At 47.6% G+C, this 22,378-nt stretch overlaps 1 protein-coding gene across 1 annotated transcript in view; it reads right to left on the bottom strand.

Annotated features, from left to right (window-relative positions):
* Oseg2 (intraflagellar transport protein Oseg2) overlaps positions 1-22,378 on the bottom strand; it is a 74,236-nt gene that overhangs the window by 39,762 nt on the left and 12,096 nt on the right. Inside the window, exons 3-14 of the mRNA XM_084588445.1 lie at positions 19,503-19,615; positions 18,894-18,999; positions 18,393-18,472; positions 15,841-15,928; positions 13,592-13,809; positions 8,750-8,873; positions 7,673-7,768; positions 6,711-6,872; positions 6,587-6,640; positions 6,259-6,362; positions 6,073-6,158; positions 3,759-3,871 (exon numbers count right to left, since the gene is read on the bottom strand). Coding sequence (XP_084444571.1) covers positions 3,759-3,871; positions 6,073-6,158; positions 6,259-6,362; positions 6,587-6,640; positions 6,711-6,872; positions 7,673-7,768; positions 8,750-8,873; positions 13,592-13,809; positions 15,841-15,928; positions 18,393-18,472; positions 18,894-18,999; positions 19,503-19,615 — 1,344 coding nt within the window. The remainder of the gene's footprint in view (positions 1-3,758; positions 3,872-6,072; positions 6,159-6,258; positions 6,363-6,586; positions 6,641-6,710; positions 6,873-7,672; positions 7,769-8,749; positions 8,874-13,591; positions 13,810-15,840; positions 15,929-18,392; positions 18,473-18,893; positions 19,000-19,502; positions 19,616-22,378) is intronic.

The raw sequence follows: 22,378 nt of genomic DNA, 5'->3' as shown, positions 1-22,378 counted from the left end.
AAACTTGCTTGTATCGCAGTTATCCTACAAGCATCTCGGTACGGGTCAGCGAGCCTCAACAAGGGTTAATTTTTGACATTCCATTATCCCTGGACTTATTATTTAAGACAATAAATTTGAGCACGCTTTCTTGACGCTAGCGCAAGGGATCCGGAGCTTGCGGAAGGCGCGACCGGCGTGGTGTGTGGAGGCAGTGCTGCGTTCGGACGATGCTTGAGCGCGCTGTTGCCGCGCGAGCAGCACGGCAATCCAGACACTGCGTTATAAATGACTATTGCAAATGCAGCTTCATTCTACCGATCATATTCATTTCGTTTGCTGTACCTAATCGGTAATTGTTGGCGTGGCCGAGAAGGGCAGCGAGCTGTGTAACAACAGTGAGCTTTAATTCGGTATTCTCGGTTAAGTGTAACGACGGTGAAGCCAGCCGTGCAGCAGTGGCATTAACCTAATTAGGTGCGGGAACAATGACAGAACGGCCGCAGACTTGAGTTGTGCTGATCTAATCGAAATTCCAAAATGGCCGCAATCGCTGCCAAGATTCGATTATCGTCACCGCCATGCAAATCATCAGTGCAAAACACAGCTGATTCCAAAGGCAATATTTTTTTTCCTTTTTATGACGGAGACCCACAGCGCCGAAACCTGGACCACCAAAGTTGGCACAACGGAAAGCCGGGCTGATAGCCGCCAGTTGCTTCACGCACTCACAGGAATGCTTGTTTTCTAATGACACAAGAAAACAATGTTTAAACATTGAACGACGTTTATTTTACAACTGAGAAAAAGGGGCTCACTAGTCGGAGGGCGTCGAACAGAGCGGAGCACCACTCCGCAACAGCTGCGTATCTGCTGGTTGACCTCATGGGATCTTTGAACACGCGGAACTTTCAGCACAGAATTATAGAACTGGAGAAAACAAACGGCACCAGCAGCAGACTTCGCTGATCCGTAGATTCCTAAAGCGCGGGACGGAGCGAAGCAAGCGTGAAAACGCGCGGCCGGCATTCCCAAATTGACGTCACAGCCGCCTGTTCCAAGGTAGCCTGTTCCTCAGATCGACGCCCCGCCTCCGCCGCTCTCGGAAGCGACGAGGGCGTGACCGCGGCGCGTTTTTAACAAGCGATTTCTGTTCTTCTTATCAACACAATTGAAAAAAAGAAAAAAAAAATGGCACACATGATTAACAAATACCCTTCTTTTCAACCACCGAATTTCAAGGAATTTGAAAACCGTTTCAGCTTCCCTTTAATAGCCCAGTCAAACCGGTTTCTCCAAGGGTCGTAAAATGGTCTATTTAACCGAATGTTCTAAGCAACTGGAGAACGAGAGTAGGGCTAGTCACGTGGTCTGGCGATCACGCGGCCTTGGCGAGGCAGCAAAAGGTAGCGCACGCTCACGTAACGTACATGCGCAGTCGCTCCTCGTGGTTTCAAGGTCACTAGTTACGATAGCTATCGCTTGCGTAGGAACGGAAGCAAAACTAGTAATAAGCGACAGCAAAACTGTCATCCAAAATTTAGCAAGGGGAGAATCTCTCCCGCTGCGGCCGAAATGCTAAGCCAGAGGGAGTTGAACAAGAAGATGCACATAATTTGGACACCGGCGCACGCAACCGTCACCGGGAACGAAACGGCCCACGAGTTGGCTCGAGATCTGTAGCACCGAGCGAGTAAGGAGTACTACAATGACCGAGGCGGGGGGGGGGCGGGGGGGTAATATATAGATCAATTACGCAGCATTATAGAATTATAGATTGAACCCCCTACCCCTCCATCAGACGCCAAACTAGATAATTGCACACCTACACGTACCCGCGCCCGGTTATGGCGAGCCAAATGTTCCTTGAGGCCAAGGGATAATCAAACAAGCCCTGTGATGAGAGAAGGACCCTCGATTCCATAATTTGGGAATGTCCGCACTCCACCGGGGAAGCGCAAAACATAGATAGTAGAGAAACCTGGAAGAACTTGCTGCGTAGGTCTGACCCTGAGCTACAGCTCCTAACCATCCGACTGGCGGAAGAGGTCGCCGGTACTATAAAGGAGGTGGCGCAGTGTCTCGCAGGTCCCGTAGGCTTGGGAGCCACGAAAGGTCAGGAGGGAGCAGCCATTTTCTGAGGGAAATAAATGTTTTTCCACTCCATTCGAGAGGATGGCTTTTGCCTTAATATAAAAATATACGAAGCATAAGAAGACAAATTAAAAGCAAATAGAATTGATGCCAATGTATTGTCATCGGATAGTGATAATTAAGCGCCCTGGTCATTTCTGAAGCTAGGTCCTCCCTCAGTGTCGCTGCAAACACCTATATGTAGTTCACTGGCACGCATGAGTTTCCACGTAATAACTGTAGTTATTACGTGGAAACTCACGCGCTGTGATCTTAGCGCATGACCACCAGTCGCTATTTGGAGCAGGAATAAAATATGCGGGCTATCGCGCTCCGCCGGCCTAGAAGAAAGCGGGCAGCGATAGTAAAACAGTGTAGCGAGTAAAACTCAGCGTAGACGGCATACGGCTGGGTAACTTATAGATGTGGCACATACACGGACGATGTCAAGCCGCCTAGTGGCGGTGGCCTACGATACTCCGATGAGCACAAGCTGCACAACGACGTCTTTGGGGACTAGAGGCTGAGCGTTCACAAACACGTCAACCACGAGCAACACGTGCCACTGTTGCAACACCACTGCTGACAGGCGTGCCCTTCCGAATGCTTTGTTGTCGCACTGTCATGCCGCAGCCAACGATGATAGGGGAGTTCTATCACGTGACCGCGGCTTCGTTGAACGCCGACACATGTGCGTCGCTCCTCTTCAAGCGCCTACACCATGGAAGCCGCGATGCTCCGGACTCGCGGGACCCGTAGACAGTGAGTACAGATCACGAGTGGGCAATTCACGGAAGAATGCAAAACCACGAAGACTTAGACCGATGCGCGTTAGATTACGAGATAGTTTCTTTCACTTACGTTGCATGAAGTGACTGCTCTTTGCAGGTTAGAACGAATCACCTCGAATCATCTCCAGGAGACAAAACTGTATTTTTGCCTTCTTGTTCTATTAGCTTGCTTGTGTATCATTTTAGCTCGCAAAGTTAGTTGATTGGTGAAAACTGGCAATAGTAAAATATTCCAAGTGGTATTTTAGATCCAGCGATAATGTGGTGCGCAGTTATCCGTGCCTCTTTTACCTTTCGCACATCTGCCCCATATCCGCCAAGAATGGCGTGCGCTAAGGGAGAAACTTGGAGTTGGAACACATTTTTTTGCTCGCTAACATAAAGGTAAGTGAAAAAAAAAAAAAAAAAAAAAAGCTTAGCGTTACGTATAGTGCCGCCGTGGCCCCACTGCGAGTCTTTAAAGGAACGACCCTGGAGCTAAATCCGACTGTTGTAGAGGACGAAATCCGAACCAAGGACTGGACTCGGTGGGCAAAAGGGCAAAAGTTGAATTCGTTTAAGGAGACTGCTCTGGCCTATCAATGACCTTAATTTAAATTTGAGGCCAGCTACGGTTTTCTCCCGCAGCCGCAATGCTATACAGTTAGGAGGAATACCATTTTTTTTTTTTCGTGTCACTTTCTCCGCCTCGAAGATTTTCTCAGGAACGATTCAGTCAACGTTCACGTAGGATTACACTGTAAGGGACACACACCATATGGCTGCTATCTCAGAGTGTTCTGTCGTCATGATGTTTAGTGGCGCTTCTGTTGCGGTGCAGTGCCATCCGGCTGAAGGCAGCCCTTGGTGACTTACCCGCTGGCGCCTGTCCCTGAAGAGAAGCTTCTGACCCGTCTCGTTCAGCTCGAGCCAGTCGATTTTTGAGTCGTGCGGCACTTGGGCCAGCGTCATACCCGTCACCAGGTCCACTGCGGACAAACGGGGCCACCAAGGTCAGCGACAAAGCAGTTGCGCCACGCATATTGAAGTGAGCGTTAAGAAACTCTGGCATGACTAAGGTAAAACGTTTTACGTCGTCAGACTCCTGATCCCGTTACACTTTTCGCTACTACAAAAAGTAGCTGCTCCTTCATCCGGGCGCAAGTTTAGTGCTGTGATGATGAACTCCGCAAACTTGGCAACATGTTCTGTACAGTAGCCAGCGGCGAAACAAAACGCGACAAGTATATTCGCTGTATCCTGACGCCCCTGTTATCTGATTCGTTGAGAGGAAAAGGAAACAACCAAGTTCGTAGGATGCTCTTAGGCGCCTCAGGCTAATATTGCTCTAATTGAAATAAACATTCCATGAATATTGTTAGGAAGTGTATAGAAAACCGGATGTAGGGTGTTTAAGCGCAAAGACAAGGACAAGCGAGGCTACACACACACACACACACACACACACACACACACACACACACACACACACACACACACACACACACACACACACACACACACACACACACACACACACACACACACACACACACACACACACACACACACACACACGCACGCACGCACGCACGCACGCACGCACGCACGCACGCACGCACGCACGCACGCACGCACGCACGCACGCACGCACGCACACACACACACACACACACACACACACACACACACACACACACACACACACACACACACACACACACACACACACACACACACACACACACACACACACACACACACACACACACACACACACACACACACACACACACACACACACACACACACACAGGTTCTTGGAAAAAGTAAAGACAGGATGGCACGAATTAGCCTAGAGGCCTATCTTATTAGGCAACATGGCAGCGAGTGCATCTGTGAACCCTCTTTATCTATGTTCGCGGCTGAGATTGACTTTTTTCAACACAACTATCTGTTGACTCTCTGACAAGACTGTCTTTTCGTGTGTTATACACGCCAACTCGCGCATGCGCCTTGCTTTGCTGGCTTTTTTTTCCCCATTGATTCATTTGCTTTCTTCTTTCATTGTTATTCGCTTTGGTTTCATTTTCTCCCACCCTTCGAAGGTGTTGCCTTCCGCCAATAAAGTCAGTTGATAGTTTGCGCCTGTGTGTGTGTGTGGGGGGGGGGGGGGGGCATCAACTATACATCAACTTGAACTAGATACTCGCCCAACAGGAAGTTTTAATGATTTTAAAGAAAACCGGCGCGGGCTTAAGTGCCGTATTGCATTTCTCTATCAGCGTCCAGCACAAGCTGGTGTTGTCATATAGTCGACCAACTCTCGAACCGTGTCTTCAGGGATGTGAAATGGAGCCTCGGGATTTTGCCGTAACACGCCCCACTTTCATTAAGGTTCCTGACTGAGAAAAGACAAAAAAAAAAAAGACACAAGGCTAGAAACAACAACTGCATTCGAACGGTTTGCTTTTGACTCGTATGAAGTTCATTTATCAGCAGCAATTGCTACTGTCGTGGACGGATTCCTCGAACCGGGCTTTGTGAACGAATGCCGGGGACGACTCGTGTTTGTTTCGTGCGCGAGCGGAGCGCCCAGTGTTATGACCACGGGCGAACGCTAACCCAGCGCAGAGGGAGGCGAACGCGCGCACCGCTGTGCGCGCAGCCCCGTGGGGGGCGGTGGCATCGCTGGTCAAGTCCCTCGCTGGCCGCGGCCCACGCCTCGGAGCGGCGGCGGATCTTCGGAACGGCCGCGCGTCTTTCGAGAACCAAGCGGGGCTTGGAGCGCGGACACAGCCGTCGCGGGCAGCTGCGAGAACTCGGAGAGGAGGAAGTACAAAGACACGCGACTTGGAGCAAACAAGACTCCAAGAGATGCGACTCGGGTGCCGTGCAGCCTTTACTTCGCTTGTACATAATGTAAATAAACGTTGTTTGTGGATAGCAAGTTGTTGTATACGTGGTCCGGTGCAATCGGGAGGTGAAGAAGTAGAAGAAAACGAAAGAACCATCGTTTAGCGTAACTGCTACGTAGCAGATATTTATGTTTAAAAAATGTCATGTAAGTTGTACTTTGAGATAAAACTAACTAACGAAGACAGAAGAAAAGTGTTCTCCACCAGCATCGATTTTTGTGTGGCTTAACTTTGCGAACACTTTCTCAAACTAATAGAAGAAATGTACCTACCGACAAAAATGGTCTTCAGATCGATTAAGTATGCCAATTTCTTGTTGTCTGGTGCACCAGGGCGCCTACGCTCATTGAGACGCACGCTGTGAAAAATAAATAAACATGATTGAAAAAAAAAAAAAAAAAAACTCCACAAGAGCGTTTAGGTTACAGGCTTCCATGAAGCTTAGCTGGGCAACTTACCTTAGCAGATGTGGATTCATGAACTCCGTGCGCACCGAACCAAGAATCTCGTTGTGTCCGTACTCGACTAGCGACAGTTCGCCAGCATTGAAAATCATGCACACCTGCGAAATCAGATAATACACATAACTTTACAATGCCGTGTTGCAATCCAAACGGCTGGCCTGTTACAATGCATGACACGCAGCGTCTGGTCTTGTTGGTCTTTCAACTCCAAGAGAGAGGATAAAGGAGTGCTCGCTCATACTAATTTTCTCCGTTTCTTAATGAGCCTTCCCGTTCGCCTTGTGCGAGTACTCTAACGCGTGAATGTTCATCTGGAACGCACGTTTTCGGTCTCGAAGTAGAACTTCTCATTCCTCGACGTGCCCTCCCAGAAGACCTGCGAAGGAAAAGCGTCAGTGAGAGGGCGCCTGACAGCGCGAGGTGAGTGCTCGTCAGCCAGGCCAAACCTCGCAGAACTTGTCCTGCAGCAAGTCGCCTAGCAGCAGCGTGGCAGCAGTGTACGCCACCAGGTAGCGGTCCCTGCCCAGGATCTTGATGTCCTGGATCTCGTGGCCGTACTGAGACCTGAGCGTGCTCTTCGTCTTCGTCGCCAGGTTCACGATCAGGGCCTGCACGCAACGACAACAGATTGCTGGTGTCGACGTCATGCATGTTTTGATAGCGTCCTGATGTGCCTCTAACAATCAACTCTATACGGGGAGTTCCAAACACGCAGCCCGCGAGCCACTTGCGGCGCATAGAGAATTCGCGTAGGGTTCGTTGGTCGAAAAATAACCGGCCTTTATTCTATAGCGCTGGAGGCGCCGTGAAACTAACACCTAGGTTTTTTTACCGTCACTCTCCTACCTCTTCATTGCAGTTATTGGCGTGGCAGTTGTCCACCGTGTCTTACCTGTAAGTTAGGCACACTCCGGGCTGAAATCGAGGAATAGTAACCTCCGACTTTCGCACTGTGCTAGGATGTAAGCCGTTATTTTATATTTCATACGCCTGAGGCGACCGATGAACTCAAGCGGGCATAATGACGCGTGCGTCGTCTCTTCCCTTTCGCCTGCTCTTCCTTTCCGCGTTAATGGCCAACTCCAGGGAAACGTTCGCCCATATACGGTCCAGTGACGAGGTGAGTTTGAGACAACAATCTTCTTTTCCATCTGCGCCATACAGTGAGCCACTTAATCACTGCTCTCAGTCACCGTCTTTGGGGAAGAAAAAAAAAAAGAATAAGAAAAATGGCCTCATCTTGTAAGCCGCGCGTTTGTCCGCGAAACAGGACTGAAGGTTTCGGCCCTCGTGAACGCTGGTGCATGCGATTTTTAGAGGTTGGCTGATAAGAGCAAAACAATGTTCTTCCGCAGCATACTTACACTTCTTTCACTCAAATTTGAAAGGTGCTGATGCAAGAACTGACCTGGCTCGGTCCAACGAAGGTGATTTCAAATTTATTGTTGTAAAGCGTCTTGCGCAGGCTGCAGTCGTAACTCAAGATGGCGCCACAAAGTGTCCCCTGCAAGGAGGGACGTTTCGAAAAAATGGCGCTCGTTCTTGCGTTCGATGGCAGGAACAGGCGTGCTAAAACGTTTAAAGACGGCAAAAGTAATAAGTTGCATTGAAATGAAAGTCGAGAGCATGTGAATGTGCATCCATCTCTAAACATCTCTTAAAAAGCTCTGCATACTATTGTTTCTTTCCCGACTGTATATTTTGACCTGCTTTGTAAAAGCGAAGCAATACAAACAATCACACCTTTATTTCTAGATACAGTTGTAAACCTGTACGTATGGCATCCCGGTACGCAAAACCTTTTCGCGCCGGCCGAGTTCTGCAGCAGTCAGGAACGCCAGCCACCGGAAGGTCGCTCTTATGACGCGCAGAGCTGCACGCCTGATTGGCTGATTGGCCGGCACACTCGATCGAGGGTGTAAATTACCGCATTTACCTTATCAGCCCAAGCTCTAGCTCTGGACAGAGCGCGAAGTGTGAATCAAGTATCTGTTTTTTTTTTTTTTTTTTTTTTTTTTAAATAAGTGCAGCCCGACACGTGCGAAATGCACGACGACTCATATCACTCGAAAAGGAGTACCGCGACGGGCACATTTTTTTTTTTTCAATATTTTTAGCTTATGTCAAACAGCAGGAGCTTAAGTTTATTGGCATCGTTCCGAGGTAGCGATAGAACGTGACAGAGGGCAGGAGAAGATAAGTGATGTGACGTGATTTACTGAGTCAAGACCGCATTTCCTTCGAGAAACAAAGGAACAACACAATTTCTGGCTAGCATTACAGAAAGTAACAGAATCGGGACAAATAAATGGGATCAGAACTTAGGGCAGTACACAGGGCAGTAATCGAGAGTAGCTGTAAATTACAAGCGGGCTGCGATATCTCCTGTCTGAGAAGAGACCTGGCTACGATCCTTGAAGTAAGTGGTTGCCCCACACGAGCGTAGCAGACATCATCATGCGTAGTGACCACTAGTTGTGCGTACCACGGCGAGCCTGGATCCATCGCGCTTCCAGGCCAAACTGGATATGGTGTAGGCGTTGCGGAGTTCCTTCGGCTTCGCTTCGTCCCATGCCCGCTTGCTGCTGCTCCACGTGAACACCCGAACTCTGCACTTGCGCAACAAAAGATCACCCCACCACGCAGAGCTCTGAGTGCGCATTAGCGATCGCAACCTTTTCGCGATGCAGCTTTGCTATTCCTGCCCGGAGAAGAAATAAATGTCGGGTAGTTTATTATTATTATCAAGCATCATAAAAGAGAGAGTTCAGTATTGGGTATTGGGGGGTTAAACGTCCCAAAGCGACTCAGGCTATGAGAGACGCCGTAGTTTACGGCTCCGGAAATTTCAACCACCTGGGGTTCTTTAACGTGCACTGACATCGCACAGCACACGGGCGTCTTGCTTTCCGCTTCCATCGAGAAGCAGCTGCCGCAGCCGGGATTCGATCCCGCATACTTGGGCACAGTATGTCGAGCGCTCTGGCCACTGCACCATCGCGGTGGAAAAAGAGGGAGTTATTATACCGTGCATCTAATGCTGCTTATAACGCTACTGCTTCGGCAATACTTGAACAGTTTTTTCCCCCTCTTCTTTCTTCTCCCAATCACCTGTGGTGCAGTTCCTCTTGTGTACCTGTGCCTAATTCTTTTTATCAAAATCTTAGCCGATGAATTAATATGTCAATGTGCATCACTGTAGTACCTCCTTTCTACAGTTACTCTCTCCCATGAAGTGTACTAGACTCTTGCGTCTGTTTCACGATATTGTTGTGCCACAAAACAGGGTTTGTCCGTCTTGTTGGAGTGAAGTACGTGCACCCGGAAAAATGAACGTTATTATCTATTATTAGACTTCCTATAATATACGACAATAGTTTTCATTAGCATAACGAAATCCTTTTTTTTTATTAGTCATCTATACAGACCAGATGGCTTTTGCCTACATCATCCTGGAAACCTAATTGTTTTCACATATGTGCGAGTTTTGAGCTGGGTTCCTAAACCTTAGCACAGCACATTGAACGCGACCTCTCGTAGTCCGTGAAGCCTCTGTAGAGCCTTGATATCAGCGCAAAATATTCAGAAATGTCAATTACAGAGAGCCGTGAGTTTATGAGCTCGCGACAACAATGCCCTTCTCAACAACGTATAGGTTGGTCGAGCTGATATGTCCGGGTGAAGATCCAAACCTACTCTCAATCCATATCTCTTCGATACTTGTGAATACATGCATTGCGATTCTGTGAATTGCACTAAAAGCTGATGGTGTTTCATTCCGTATATTTATGCTCGAAGCGTATTCATAACGTTCGGCGAATCTCGCACTCCATCTACTGTTAGTAAAAAAAAAAAAAAGTGCACTGGTATACGTAGTACGAGAATATGCAACATGAAAATAAGAGCGAGCAACTAGTACTTCAGAACAGACGGAAAATCAACGCAATGAGAGGCGACTGCATGAAAGGAGGAAAATGAAAAACGAACAAAAGGTAAACAGTAACACCCTAAATGCTCCCGGTGGAAGAAAAGGGCATTACTGCATCCTAATGCACTCAAAAATAGCAAACAGGTGCTTAATATTAATAACAATCTCTGGTGGAAGAAAAGGGCATTACTGCATCATAATGCACTCAAATATAGCAAAGAGGTGCTTAATATTAATAACAATCTTAATTATATAAAAAAATTGAAAATATCAAATCCATTTTTAAAGTACCCATCCAGCCGCTAGCTTCATGTGTCCTCCACCTCCATGAATACGATATCCGCGTCAGCTAAGGATTTGACTGCAAGTATCAAAACGCTGATACCTTATCTCGCTTCCCGCTACAGGCTGACTTTGCCAGCCTCTCTGCATTGAATCCTCTGCGCCTTCGTGCACCATCAATGATATGCCTGATGATGAAAAAAAGGTGAGGATCAATGAATGGCCTTCTTGCTCGACTTCCTCCGGAATCTACCGAAATTACATCATCAGGAGCCCTTCGCCGCCAAGCTTCACGTATTGAGATTCGCGATAACCTCCTTTATCGGCGTAACTATAAATACAGTAGGCGGGAATGACTTCTCGTCATTTCTGCCCACCGCCTTGGAATTGGTTCAAACGGCCCTCTTCCAATCGCTGGGTTGTCGTCGCTGACCTCCCGACGCGGTATGCCGAAACCGACGTGCTTCCGGCTGCTACAGCCCGGCCATCTTCCTTTTGCAGCAATTCATTCTTCGACACAGTGCTCCCGGTGAACCACTCAGAGATAGGACGCAGCGTCTTCTTGCATGACGTCGTGAAAACCTTGCTCAAAATATTTCATCTGACTTGAACCACCTAGCACCTGTAGGCATTAATTGAACAATTTATTCGCACCCTAGGCGACGTGTTCTCCAAGTACGTATGTTCCAACTGTACGAACTGGGACAGTGTCCTTCCTTATAAGTATAACATAAACCTATAACACTGCAATGTAATACACAGTGGGTTTCTCTCAGTTCTTGTTGCTCGTTGGCCAGCGTCCATCAGCGTACATGGGTACTGCCTTCCCCTGACGTTCTGAAGCAGTGATTTGTACAACTGGTATGAAGCTGCCCAGCACGCCGAAGATCGGCACCAGACCGTCCGGTAGCTCACGACAGTGGTACCAAAAACATCTCCATGACGAATCAGCTTGCACCGACTTTTTTTCCCGGCTCACTCGTGTGCTATGGATTCGCTCCGGTATACCTCCGGCCTGTCAAATAACTACTCTCCAAGTAACATGGCCCCTACCACATCATCGAGCAGACTTCATCAGTGAAATGAATTTGTGAGCCGCTCACGCCATCTCCCGATCTCCGCCGACGCGGCCGCGACACAGTGCATGTACAGCGACTTAAGCCGTAGCGATTGTGGCTCTGGACTAAGGGCCCACTTATGTCTTTTTTTTTTCAGTTTACTCACTCGCTCACTCACTCTCTCACTCACTCACTCTGGACTAAGAGTCCACTTATGTCATTTTTCTTTTCAAAGTTTACTCACTCTCACTCACTCACTCACTCACTCACTCACTCTGGACTAAGGGCCCACATATGTCATCTTTCTTTTCAAAGTTTACTCACTCACTCACTCACTCACTCACTCACTCACTCACTCACTCACTCACTCACTCACTCACTCACTCACTCACTCACTCACTCACTCACTCACTCAGCCGTAACGATAGGCCATCTCTTCGTCCCCATGTGTCTCCAGGATGGCTCCTTTTCTCCTCAGAGGCCATTGTGACGAAGTAAGCATTTCCGGTATCCGCAATGTCATTACTCAGAGCCAGAACCTCCTCAACATGGCTGGCCATGGACAGCTTGCACCACTGCTCCCGTCGACCTCAGCGTCGCCGAATAAACCTACCGCTACGCATACTTTTTTGTTCGCCACGCTAATTTAATGCCACGCTAATTTAGTATCCCGCATTTTGCTTTGATTAATATTTTTTCAAATATTTATCCCGTGCATCTTCAGTTCCATAAGGCTGACATCAAACTACGCAAAGGCTTCAGGAGAATTTTCTCACTAAGAAGCAAGGCTGTATTTCTCCCGGGAAATAAACCAGCATAAAACTTGCTAACGCATTTTCGTTCAAATCACATAACGTGTGCACATTTACAGCATGATGCATACCAGTGCAACACAACAAAGGACACGATGAAGACAAGTAGACACACTAGCGCTATGGAGACTACCGAGATGGCTAGGCTGCATGATACCTGTGGTAATGCGCCGTCGATCTCCCTGACAAAGGCAGATATTGCGCTATTTGACGAAACGACTCACCAAATAATTCTTTCACCATCAAATTTTCTCAAGGTATTCCTATTTTTTCCCTAATGTATTGTATACGGTAGCATGATAATGTACAGTTTATTAAAAAAGAAGCTTAGCAACCATGTTTTTTTTTTTTTGAATTAAGGAAAAGAGGATATCGTCATTGTTTTCATCGTCACTAGGGTCAACAGCAGTTGTCTTTTCACTATATAGTAAGAACTGGCTTGTTTTATTTCTAATACGAATCTTATTCACGTGGGTCGGATTGGATAAACTCTTTGTATTGCATTATTGGCCTATATGCGTAGTAATGTGGTACCCATGTAGGCCTTAGAATGAAGCCGACAAAAAAAAAAAAAAAATAGGCGAGGAGGGGGAGAGTGCAATTTTAATGCAGAGTTGGACATGTAGTCTCCGGAGTTCTTCTGCTTTTATTCATAATATCAATTGCTGTACAAAATTAAGAGTAAAATACAGCCTTCATACGTCAAAATTCTGGCTTGGCTATATATCCCAGGATTACTGCTAAATGTATATTTACTTTTAGTTACGGTTTAATTTAATGATTCTTTTTTTTTTTTTTTGAGGTCCAGCGACCGACCTCTACCTCACAATTTGAGTTTGAGGTGAGGTTGAGTGAGGTCACCAGTAGTCACCTGAAAAGTGAGGTGAGGTCGCCAGGGGGACCTCAACCTCAATTGCTGAGGTCAAGTGAGGTCGCCAAATATTTTTTGAGTTTGATGTGAGGTTGAGGTTTTTGAGGTCAAACGTCCACCTCTGGCACTGACCCTTGAGGAAGTGGACAGTTTTCTCGAACTTTTCGTGAACTGGACCAGCATGACGTCTGCACTTTTTTTTTTTAAACGAACGGCGTCGTGCAGAGAGCGCCATGTTGCACCGCTGAAATGAATGGCAAAATGCAGCACCCCAAGAACCGGTTCATGTAGTTTAGTTGAATCGAATGGAACTGTGGTGCTGACCGACCTACTTGAAAAACAGCGGACGGAGCGGTAATAATGGTGGCGCACTCGCCTGTCGTAGCTGCCGACGGCCACAGCGTGCCCACCAGGGCTGCACCCGGCGACGGCGAACTCGCGCTCGTCCGGCTGCCGGCTGAAGTCGAACTGCTGCTGCACGCGTCCCTCACGGGGTGCGTAGAAGACGATGCGCTTGTCGCAGCCGGCCGCCATGATGGACTGCTCCGTCCAGCACAGCGCGTACGGGGGGCACGGGTGCGTCAGCACCTTGCCCTGCGAAGGACCATGTGAGCGTAGCGCATTTAAAGAAGCGCAGAAGCATCCACGATGACTGCGCTGCAGGAGGAAAACTGCGGAACACGGCTCGCTTGAAGATTTTGGAGCGTTAGCTCTTCTCAGCTGGTTCTTAATTTTATAGAAGTCGACAATACACACAGCAGGGGTGACGGCGAAGAAGAAGCACCAGACACGCTTCTCCGCCGTCGCCGATAGTCCGCGCACGCGTCTTTTGCATGACCACTTCGCGTAGTGGTTCGTTGTCGGTCTGGCTTAGCTGCTCGGTCTGATTTTGCCCTCTTCGCCGTCAGTAAATAATATTTTCAGTGCCTTACCTCTTCCTAGCTGCTTGACAGCGCGACATTTGCAGATATCATCGTCGAACGAGCTTATACATCTAGGCAGTACGCTAGTCAGTCTCTGAGGCATGCCGCGAGTGTCGATCACGATCTCTTCGCGATCGCTTGTGCGAAAGTTGAGCGGCGGCTGAGCATGTACTATCGGAGACAAACGAGCGCAGGAAATGCAACCGGCGAGAGAGGCGTACAGGTGCGCTATGTGTCAACGAACGTCTGATTTAACTTTATATAGTCGAGTAGAACCCAGGAACCAAGCTGAAAATGGCCCTTAAAAGAGGCCCTTCAACCGGTGGCGTAAAACCGGTTCTCATGACGTAGCGAGATATTGCGGGGGATGGTATAGGTGCTAGGAGATCAGGCACGGATTAACCGCGACATCATGGTAACCTATCGACACCATTAGCTGGAAGGCCTCCGTTGAGGCTAATTTGCTGCTTCGCTCATAAGTTGTATTTGACCTCGGTACACCTAACATATGACAAGCTGTAATTTCACCTCTGCTAGTGTGGTCTCGAGATATCGACAGTGTATGGCCGTGGTGGGCGTTGTACAACACTTTCGGCGCGCCCGCCGGAGAAGACGGCCGCAAAGATCGAGAAGCTTCCCGAAGGAAGCGCGGCCGGTTACACGCTATAGACCACGGCGCCGCGCCTCCTCACCCACGTCGACACGGGTGCCAGGCCGTCCGGCGACAGACTACGGTGGAAACTACGAGAACCATCTGGAATGGGGGAGAAGGTAGCACAGCCACCAGCGTCTGCATCCCAATGCAAGGACCCGGCCTTCCTCTCTTATTGAGAACACGGGCGGTGACCGCAACGCCGTATCTGCTGCGGTGTTTGCGCACCCTCTCAGCTCACCCTCCCCATTTAGAAAATTTGGACATTGTTATTTAGGAGCGCACCACCGTGCCGCGATGGTTGGTTCTAGCTCAGACTTCGACAGTGGCAGCGGGCAGGCCCTGACTTTAGAGAAAGTCGTGATAAAAGAGCTGTGAGCTCAAGTGGAACTGCGCTTAATTTTGAGAAAGTCTTCATTGAAGGTGTGTAGTCACCTCTCTATTTGTAAACATGTTTCTGTATTGTTTTCGCGTTACTGTTCGTAAAGTCATTCGTCTATGGCGTCGAGTGCGTCGTCCTCTCTTTCCGTGTCAACTACACGTCGCCCGCCAAGTCAACGCATACCTGGTGAAGAATCAGGGCGCAGAAGGAAAAAATCGAACCTGATTTTACTTGCAGATAATAAATCTCTGAGCTTCGGCTGATGCTTCCGCGTCCTGGGGACCTTTGTCCCCTATAATACGTAAGAGCATCGGCCAGCAGCACACTTGGCAGCACATTCTGACCCCCCCCCCAGCGTAACCGCAACATCACAAAAAATATTTCTCAAACATTTTGAACCTTTTGCGGCACGAATCCAAGAAACGTTACCGCTGCACATCTGAGACGACAGATTAAGTGACACAATAGCTTCAGTGCATCCTTTTTCAGGTATGTCAAGCACATTCGAATGTGCTCTTTAAATGTGAAAAATTGCATATTTGCAGTTGGCATGAGTGATAGCGCCCGATAGATATATATGCGTCAAGGACTCGCGTGCACGTGACATCTTCATAAATCAAATGTAAATATATAAGCAGCAACCAGGGAACCCTGCTTCGGCTTCTTACCTGGACCTCACCGCTGTCGTCGTCAGTGAGAAAGTATCGAACCACGCTGCCATCCGCATGCCCGGAAAGGATGCCTTTGCCTGAGATACTGGAAAGTAAATAAATAAATATCTTCAATCTATAGCATTACAGTGAAACAAAATATACACATGCGCAAAATGAAAGGATTAAGATTTTCATTATGCAAGTTAAATAAAAGCTCCAAAATTAAAAAAAAAAGCTACGACCTTCATATTTATTTAACCCTTGGGACTGCACTGGGGGGCTACAGCGGATACCAGCTAAGATGCAGATTGCTTTAATTACTTCACTAATTATTTAAATACATTAATTAAACTTTTACTTTTTTTTCTGAGGGATGTAGTATTTGCAGAATAGGATTTCGTTCTCCAAACAGTATAGCCAAGAAAAAAAAAAATCTTAAATAAGTTATAGCACGCGTTAAAACGCCCACCGATGTTATCCTGATAGGCAGCTTCGCGCCGTAACACAGAGCGGGCCCGCCTGTGTGACGTACTTAGATCACTCCACCAAGAGATTTCATCACTCTGCAGGCATCACCTCATAGCCAGACGGGCTAGTGCGCTAGTGGCGGTTCGCTGTCAGTTTCGTTTTGACCGCGGCCTCGCTGATAGCCTCCGTGCCGATACACAATGCGCGCAGTCATTCCTCTCGCAATACGGCCAATATAGTCCCAGGGCTAAAATATACCTAAAGTCAGATACCTTGTTACAAAACAAATTTGGACAATCTAAAAAAAAAAAAAAAAAAGAAAAAAACGCATACTTGCATAGCTCTGTAAAGCGTGCTCTGCCACAATTAGAAAAATTGTAAGGTGAAGCAAGCTTTACGCTTTGCATAAACGCAGCGAAAAAAGAAAAAGAAAAAAGAAAGGAAGTAGCATTTAGACATAAAGTATTGTCAAAAAGGATAAATTTGAACTCTTATGAAATTAGGTACAATGCTGGCTTGTGAGTATTGTGCACAAGTGAGCGCCCAGCTGGCGTTGTCGGCAAGGTTATCATTTCAAGTGCGCGTCGTTGACTTTTTTTGGCAATCTTTACATTCCACTCGGTCACAAAGCTGAAAGTTGGACAAAAAATGCGCAGATTACAAAACGCAATGTTCCTTGCTATCGAATTTGTTGCAGCATAAATGGATTACAAAACAAACAAGAAGAAAGTAAAGCAAATTTAGCGGAAGTCCAAGGAATTCAATTTCACAAGAACCGAAGGGAAGCAATAATATTCAGTGGAATCTGAAAGCGTGCATAGCCTATTTAATAAACAGCTACAGTGAGCATAACGTGCAATACGACCGAGTAGACTGCGGCTCCGACTTAACGGTAATGAAAGTCCCGTGACGCACCGCAAAACGCATGCGCAGACTCTTCGGGGGGCACTACACTTTCGGCTGGCAGCCAAACGCGTGATTTCTCAGTGCTGCCGCTCTCGCATAACAACAACGAAAAGCAGAATTGACACTCGTTCGAACGCATCGTTACGGCATCAACGGGAGGCTATAAAGATTTCTGAACTTTTCGCTCTATGAAGAAGAGAAATTCGTGCCAGTGAGACCTTGAGTGCCACCTTCAAGCTGTTCCTCTGCCAGATGAGCCTATCAGGATAACTAGAAACGGCTGGGCGAGGTCGAAAGCGGGAACGATGCGGTCCAAAGATTTCAGTTCACCCGCCTATGAGGAGTATATATATATCTACTTCTCTGGAAACCCTACCTCATGGAGATTCACCTAAACGCACTAAACCGACAACCAGAGTACCTGTCGAATAATCGCCCGGATTAAATGAGAATTCCGAGTACACTGAGTCAAGGACCATATTCTCAAAGGATCCATTTTCCATGACATTTGCCCTGACTACGTTGGCTACGTTGACCGGATCTTTAGCTCATTGGCGAACCGGCTGCGATACCTCAACGCTGACAGCAATATGCAGCCAACAGTGAGGCCTAGTCGCCGATAAAGCAATGGTCCGGTCGCTTCTTACGGGAGCCTGAAAAGCAGTGGTACATACGTCACCAAACAACAGTGACTAATGTGACAAGGTCAAATAGTTTCGAAATCGAAAAGAGATAAGGATTCCTTATAAAGTTTACGGACGCTGCTAAAATACGCTCCTCCTAATGATTTCTACCATAATAGAGAAACCATTACCCACTCCCGGAACTAGTTCTATATACAACAAATGACAGCGCTGAATACTGCAGCCAATGCCGGAGGATGGACTAACAAGCGACACAGGCTGCAGTGTTGCACGTCCCATGCAAGTACAAGAACGTCCCAAAGTGCCGTACCCGTAAAATGCGTGAACGCGAATTGCTAAGCGAAACGAACTACCGGGTGAAGACTTCCAGATAGTTGTGAAACTCGCATCCCATCTTTAGGCGCCTTCCTTTTCATTTCGGCTACAAGAATAGGCTAAATAAATTGCGCGAGGAAAGTAATATTGCGCTGCTAACTGACCACAGCAACACGTAGTAGGTACGGGCAAACTGCAACGCGACACGTTCGATGCGTCGGCAGGCAGTCTCACCTGCTGACCACGGAGACGACGTAGGATTCTGTGCCGTACAACGTGGACGATTTGTTGGTTTTTACGTTGGCGCTCCGCACCTGCAAGCAAGGACGTGCTTGTTCAGTGTGCATCCGTGCCATTGTAGGAAAGAAAAAAATTAATAAACAGCTACCAGCAAGAATCTGCGAAGGTTAAACATGACAACGTGAACGAATTAAAGCGCGCAAATTAATTCGTGCTTATGAACAGCTTACTCCCACCAGCTGAAAACTTAAGCGAAGAGCCGTTGCCTCGAGTATGATGCCCTAGGGCCGCGGAGTTGTGCACTCCCACCGCGAGTGCCTCAACCCATCATTGCGTGTTTAGTTAGAAACACAATAATTGCGGAACATTGTTGAAACAGCCTGCGAATTACACGCCCCTCATACTGAATTGTTGAGGAACAGCACGAGATAGGGCGCAAAAACGCGCCTCAGCGATAAGCGTCGTCAGTCATGACCATGCGAAATCTCCGCTCACTTTTCCGTCCGCGAGTCCGAAGGCGATAGGACCGTGGTGGGGCCAAGCCATGCACGTGACGGAGCTTTGCTGGATGAACTTGTTGCATATGACTTTCTTTTCGCCCCTGAAATGACGATGCGGGAGAGCCACCGTGAAGGGGAATTGTTCGCGGCGTGCAGAGAACAGCGGGCAGCAATTTTATGATACGATTATTTGTGTGATACAAACTGTGAAGTCCATCTTTAAAACATCGCAAAAGAGCATAGCGAGAAGAAAGAAACGGGCAGCACCGCACACTTCTCTTTCTGTCCTCTTTTTTTTTTTTTTTTTTTTCTTTTTTTTTTTTTTATGCTGACTCAAAATGAGCACGTATAAATTGATATCTGTAAATTTGAGAATGTGCAGTTCGCATGGTGACCCGGCACTCCCTCAATACAAACTTGAGCAACGCGTTGTTCGGTGCCCATACCAGGATGCAGGGAGCGATTAAAAACACCTCGATACGATTCAACGGCGAGTAGAAGGTGCGAGTGCCTGAAATTTTTCTCTCGGGTCGTCAAGCGAAGTGAAGCACATACGGGGATGGTGCAAAGCATGGAGCGATGCAGTAAGAAGAAGTACAGTCACCAATCTTCGCCGATTTTGTACACGTAGATTATGTTGTCCGTTTGGGCCACAGCCAGCTTGGCCGAGTCCGGAGAAAAGCAGATGGCTTTGACCACGTAGCTCTTCTTCCCGTACTGCGAGTGAAAACGGCACGGAAGTTAAGACTGGCGCACAGACTCTGGGCGCTGGAACTGCTCCTCCTTTAAATATGATAGAGGATACTTTGTTACAGGAGACCAGTTAGAGGATACTTTGCAGTCTGTCGTCAAAAGACGGAGAGAATATACTATTTCCAATATTTTACAGGCCACAAGGTTTCCTGTAGGGCCACTATGGGGAGGACCCCTTAAAGTGCTGAGTTCTGGAAGGGTGACAGCGATGGTTTTCACCGAAAGGTTTAGAGCGCTGGCGATGCAAAGCGAGCAGCCATGGACTGCCCACAATCAATCTCGGCGGCCTGTCGGTATTGGAACAAACATCTTGAGGGCCAGCGCAAAACACAACGGACAGACTCCGGTCCCCATGAACTTTAACCAACTCACTTAATTCAGCGGGCTGCTCATTTTCATTTGAAATGAGCGCTTCACGGTGTTAAAACGGTCTTTCTACATGACAGAGACAAAAATTGCGGACCGGGGGGGGGGGGGGGGGGGGACACACACTAGGCTCTGTCTATATGGGTATGACACACACTTCCTTGCGGATCCTCGTTCATGTTCATTCACTTTGCTACTCGCTTAATCAGTAATGCCTTAATTTCAGCCTCTGTCATCCCTCACATACTCATTGGCATACAGTCGTATAAGATACCATGTTATGTGAGAGGCTACCCAACGTAGATACACCGTAAAATTTACAGAACTGCGCTTAAGTCTGCTTAAGATCGGAAATGGCGAAAGCCACCTAGCAGGGCTGTTTTCATTACCTGCATCGTCACTGTCACCTTCACCGTCATCACTACTATCATAATCATCAACCGAATACCCCGTCATTGCTGCTACTATCATTATCACTAACTGCAACTTTATTATCATTGCTACCATCGTCATTATCATTTTCAAAAACTGCACCGCGTCATTGTCATCGCTACTATATTATCCTCTAAGGAGAATTACGATCTTTTTCTCACGAGCCCGGCTTGGAGTAGTGGTTTGCGCGCTTGGCTGGAAATCGGAAGGATAGAGATTCGGTTCTCGGTGGAGACAAATTTTTTTCTGAAGTGTTAGTTCTTGTGGACATTTCCTCAGGTTATCCCATTTGGGCAAAATGTCTGTTAAGGCAAAACCATCGAGCCATCTGTCACCCCTAGAACACGTAAACAGCAAGCCTCGCCATTTGCGAAAATAAACCTCACGAACATCGCAACAGCAAAAAAGGAGTACTAATAACAATAAAAAAAATTAGGCAGAGAGAAACTTTTCTTACGCTTCATCCCGAATTTTCGCTACCCCACAAGGCCACAGGACGGTCGTGTGGAAAACGATCCAGATAACAAAGGTTAGTATTATTTCGTTCCTAAGCGCAAAGAAATCTGCCTGCGCCAAATACGGAGTAGGAAGTCGCTATTTCTTCGTACCGTGACCTGCAGAGTGGACAGATATAACGTCGCAATTCGATGCCGGATGAACCCTGCGTAATTTCGCCGTACCTAGTCGCAGTTGCGTGGAGCTGCCTTAATTCACACGATGAGAGCAGTGGATTTCGCGGGCAGTAAAATATTCTTATTAGTCTTGCGAGAAAAATAAGATACCGTGATTTTAGTTGACTGTATCTCATGTCAAGCCATGCTATAGAGGCAAACCAAAATGAAGCATTATGGTGTTGCAGCGCTGGAAGACAAGGACAAAAGGACATCAGCGCAGTTGTGTGTGTCCCTTGTCCTTTTGTCCTTGTCTGCCAGCGCTGCGAAGCAATAATGCTTGACAACCACCACCAACTAGCCCACCAACATATCCTACACAATGAAGCGTTTCTAGCTTTTATTGCAAAAGCAATACTACGCCAGGCCTAACCACTCGTCGCTATGTGCCATGTCCGTGTCCGTGGTCCCTCATAAAAAATCAGCCTGCCATGACGTTTGAATTCACGTTACCACTATGCCACGGGCAGGAGCTGCCCACTCGGGTCGCTCCTTTTATATGGGAGGGTGATATCAGAATCAACCTGCCAGAACCGTTTGCATTCTCGTTACCCCTACGACACGCAGGCACGTATGGGAATAATGTAGCAGGCAAACGAAGCTTCCGCCGTTGCTTTCGCAATTGAAATAGGGTAAACCAGAGCTAAACCAAAACTTTTTTTTTTCTTTCTTTTTTTCGAGACAGCCAAATCACTTTTTCTGAGAATTTCAGCTGCGGGCGGGCGGATGGTCGATGACTTGGTAAAGCGCCGCCAAGCCGCACGAACGCGCCTGCGTGACCAATTGGAGCACAGCACTATCTATCTCGTGATCCAAGGGTTTTGGAAGGCTGGATTCCGATCCTACCCTCCCATCTCAAAGGCGAAGCACGAGCTTGCAGTGCCTGTCAACTCAGTCATGCCCATGCAACCTGCCGGCTGCCACCTGCGAGAGCCATGCCCGTGATTTTTGCTCACTACGCCGACGCCGGATTTTCTGAGGAACGGGGCATTTTAACACTATTGCGTTAATGAGGGTGCCCTCACTCGATCGTTAACGCCCAGCCAAAGTTATATAAAACTTTCACGGAAGCTTTTGCTAAATAAACAAGAAAAAAATGAATCGTCCTTGTCCAGCCCTTGGGCGGATACTAACGAGTAAATATACCCCTATTACGAGTCTACTCCGCTTGGGGGATTCCACCACACATTTGGCTAGCGAAAGAGAACAGCGAGTCATCTGCGCAGGTAGCGCTTGATACAGTAATGCCAGCAGCACG

The sequence above is a fragment of the Amblyomma maculatum genome, chromosome 1, assembly GCF_055883805.1.
Source record: "Amblyomma maculatum isolate TAMU_Amacu chromosome 1, ASM5588380v1, whole genome shotgun sequence".
NCBI lineage: Eukaryota > Metazoa > Arthropoda > Arachnida > Ixodida > Ixodidae > Amblyomma > Amblyomma maculatum.
Note: the sequence above shows the minus strand (reverse complement) of the source record. Positions and strands in the feature narration are given on the sequence as shown.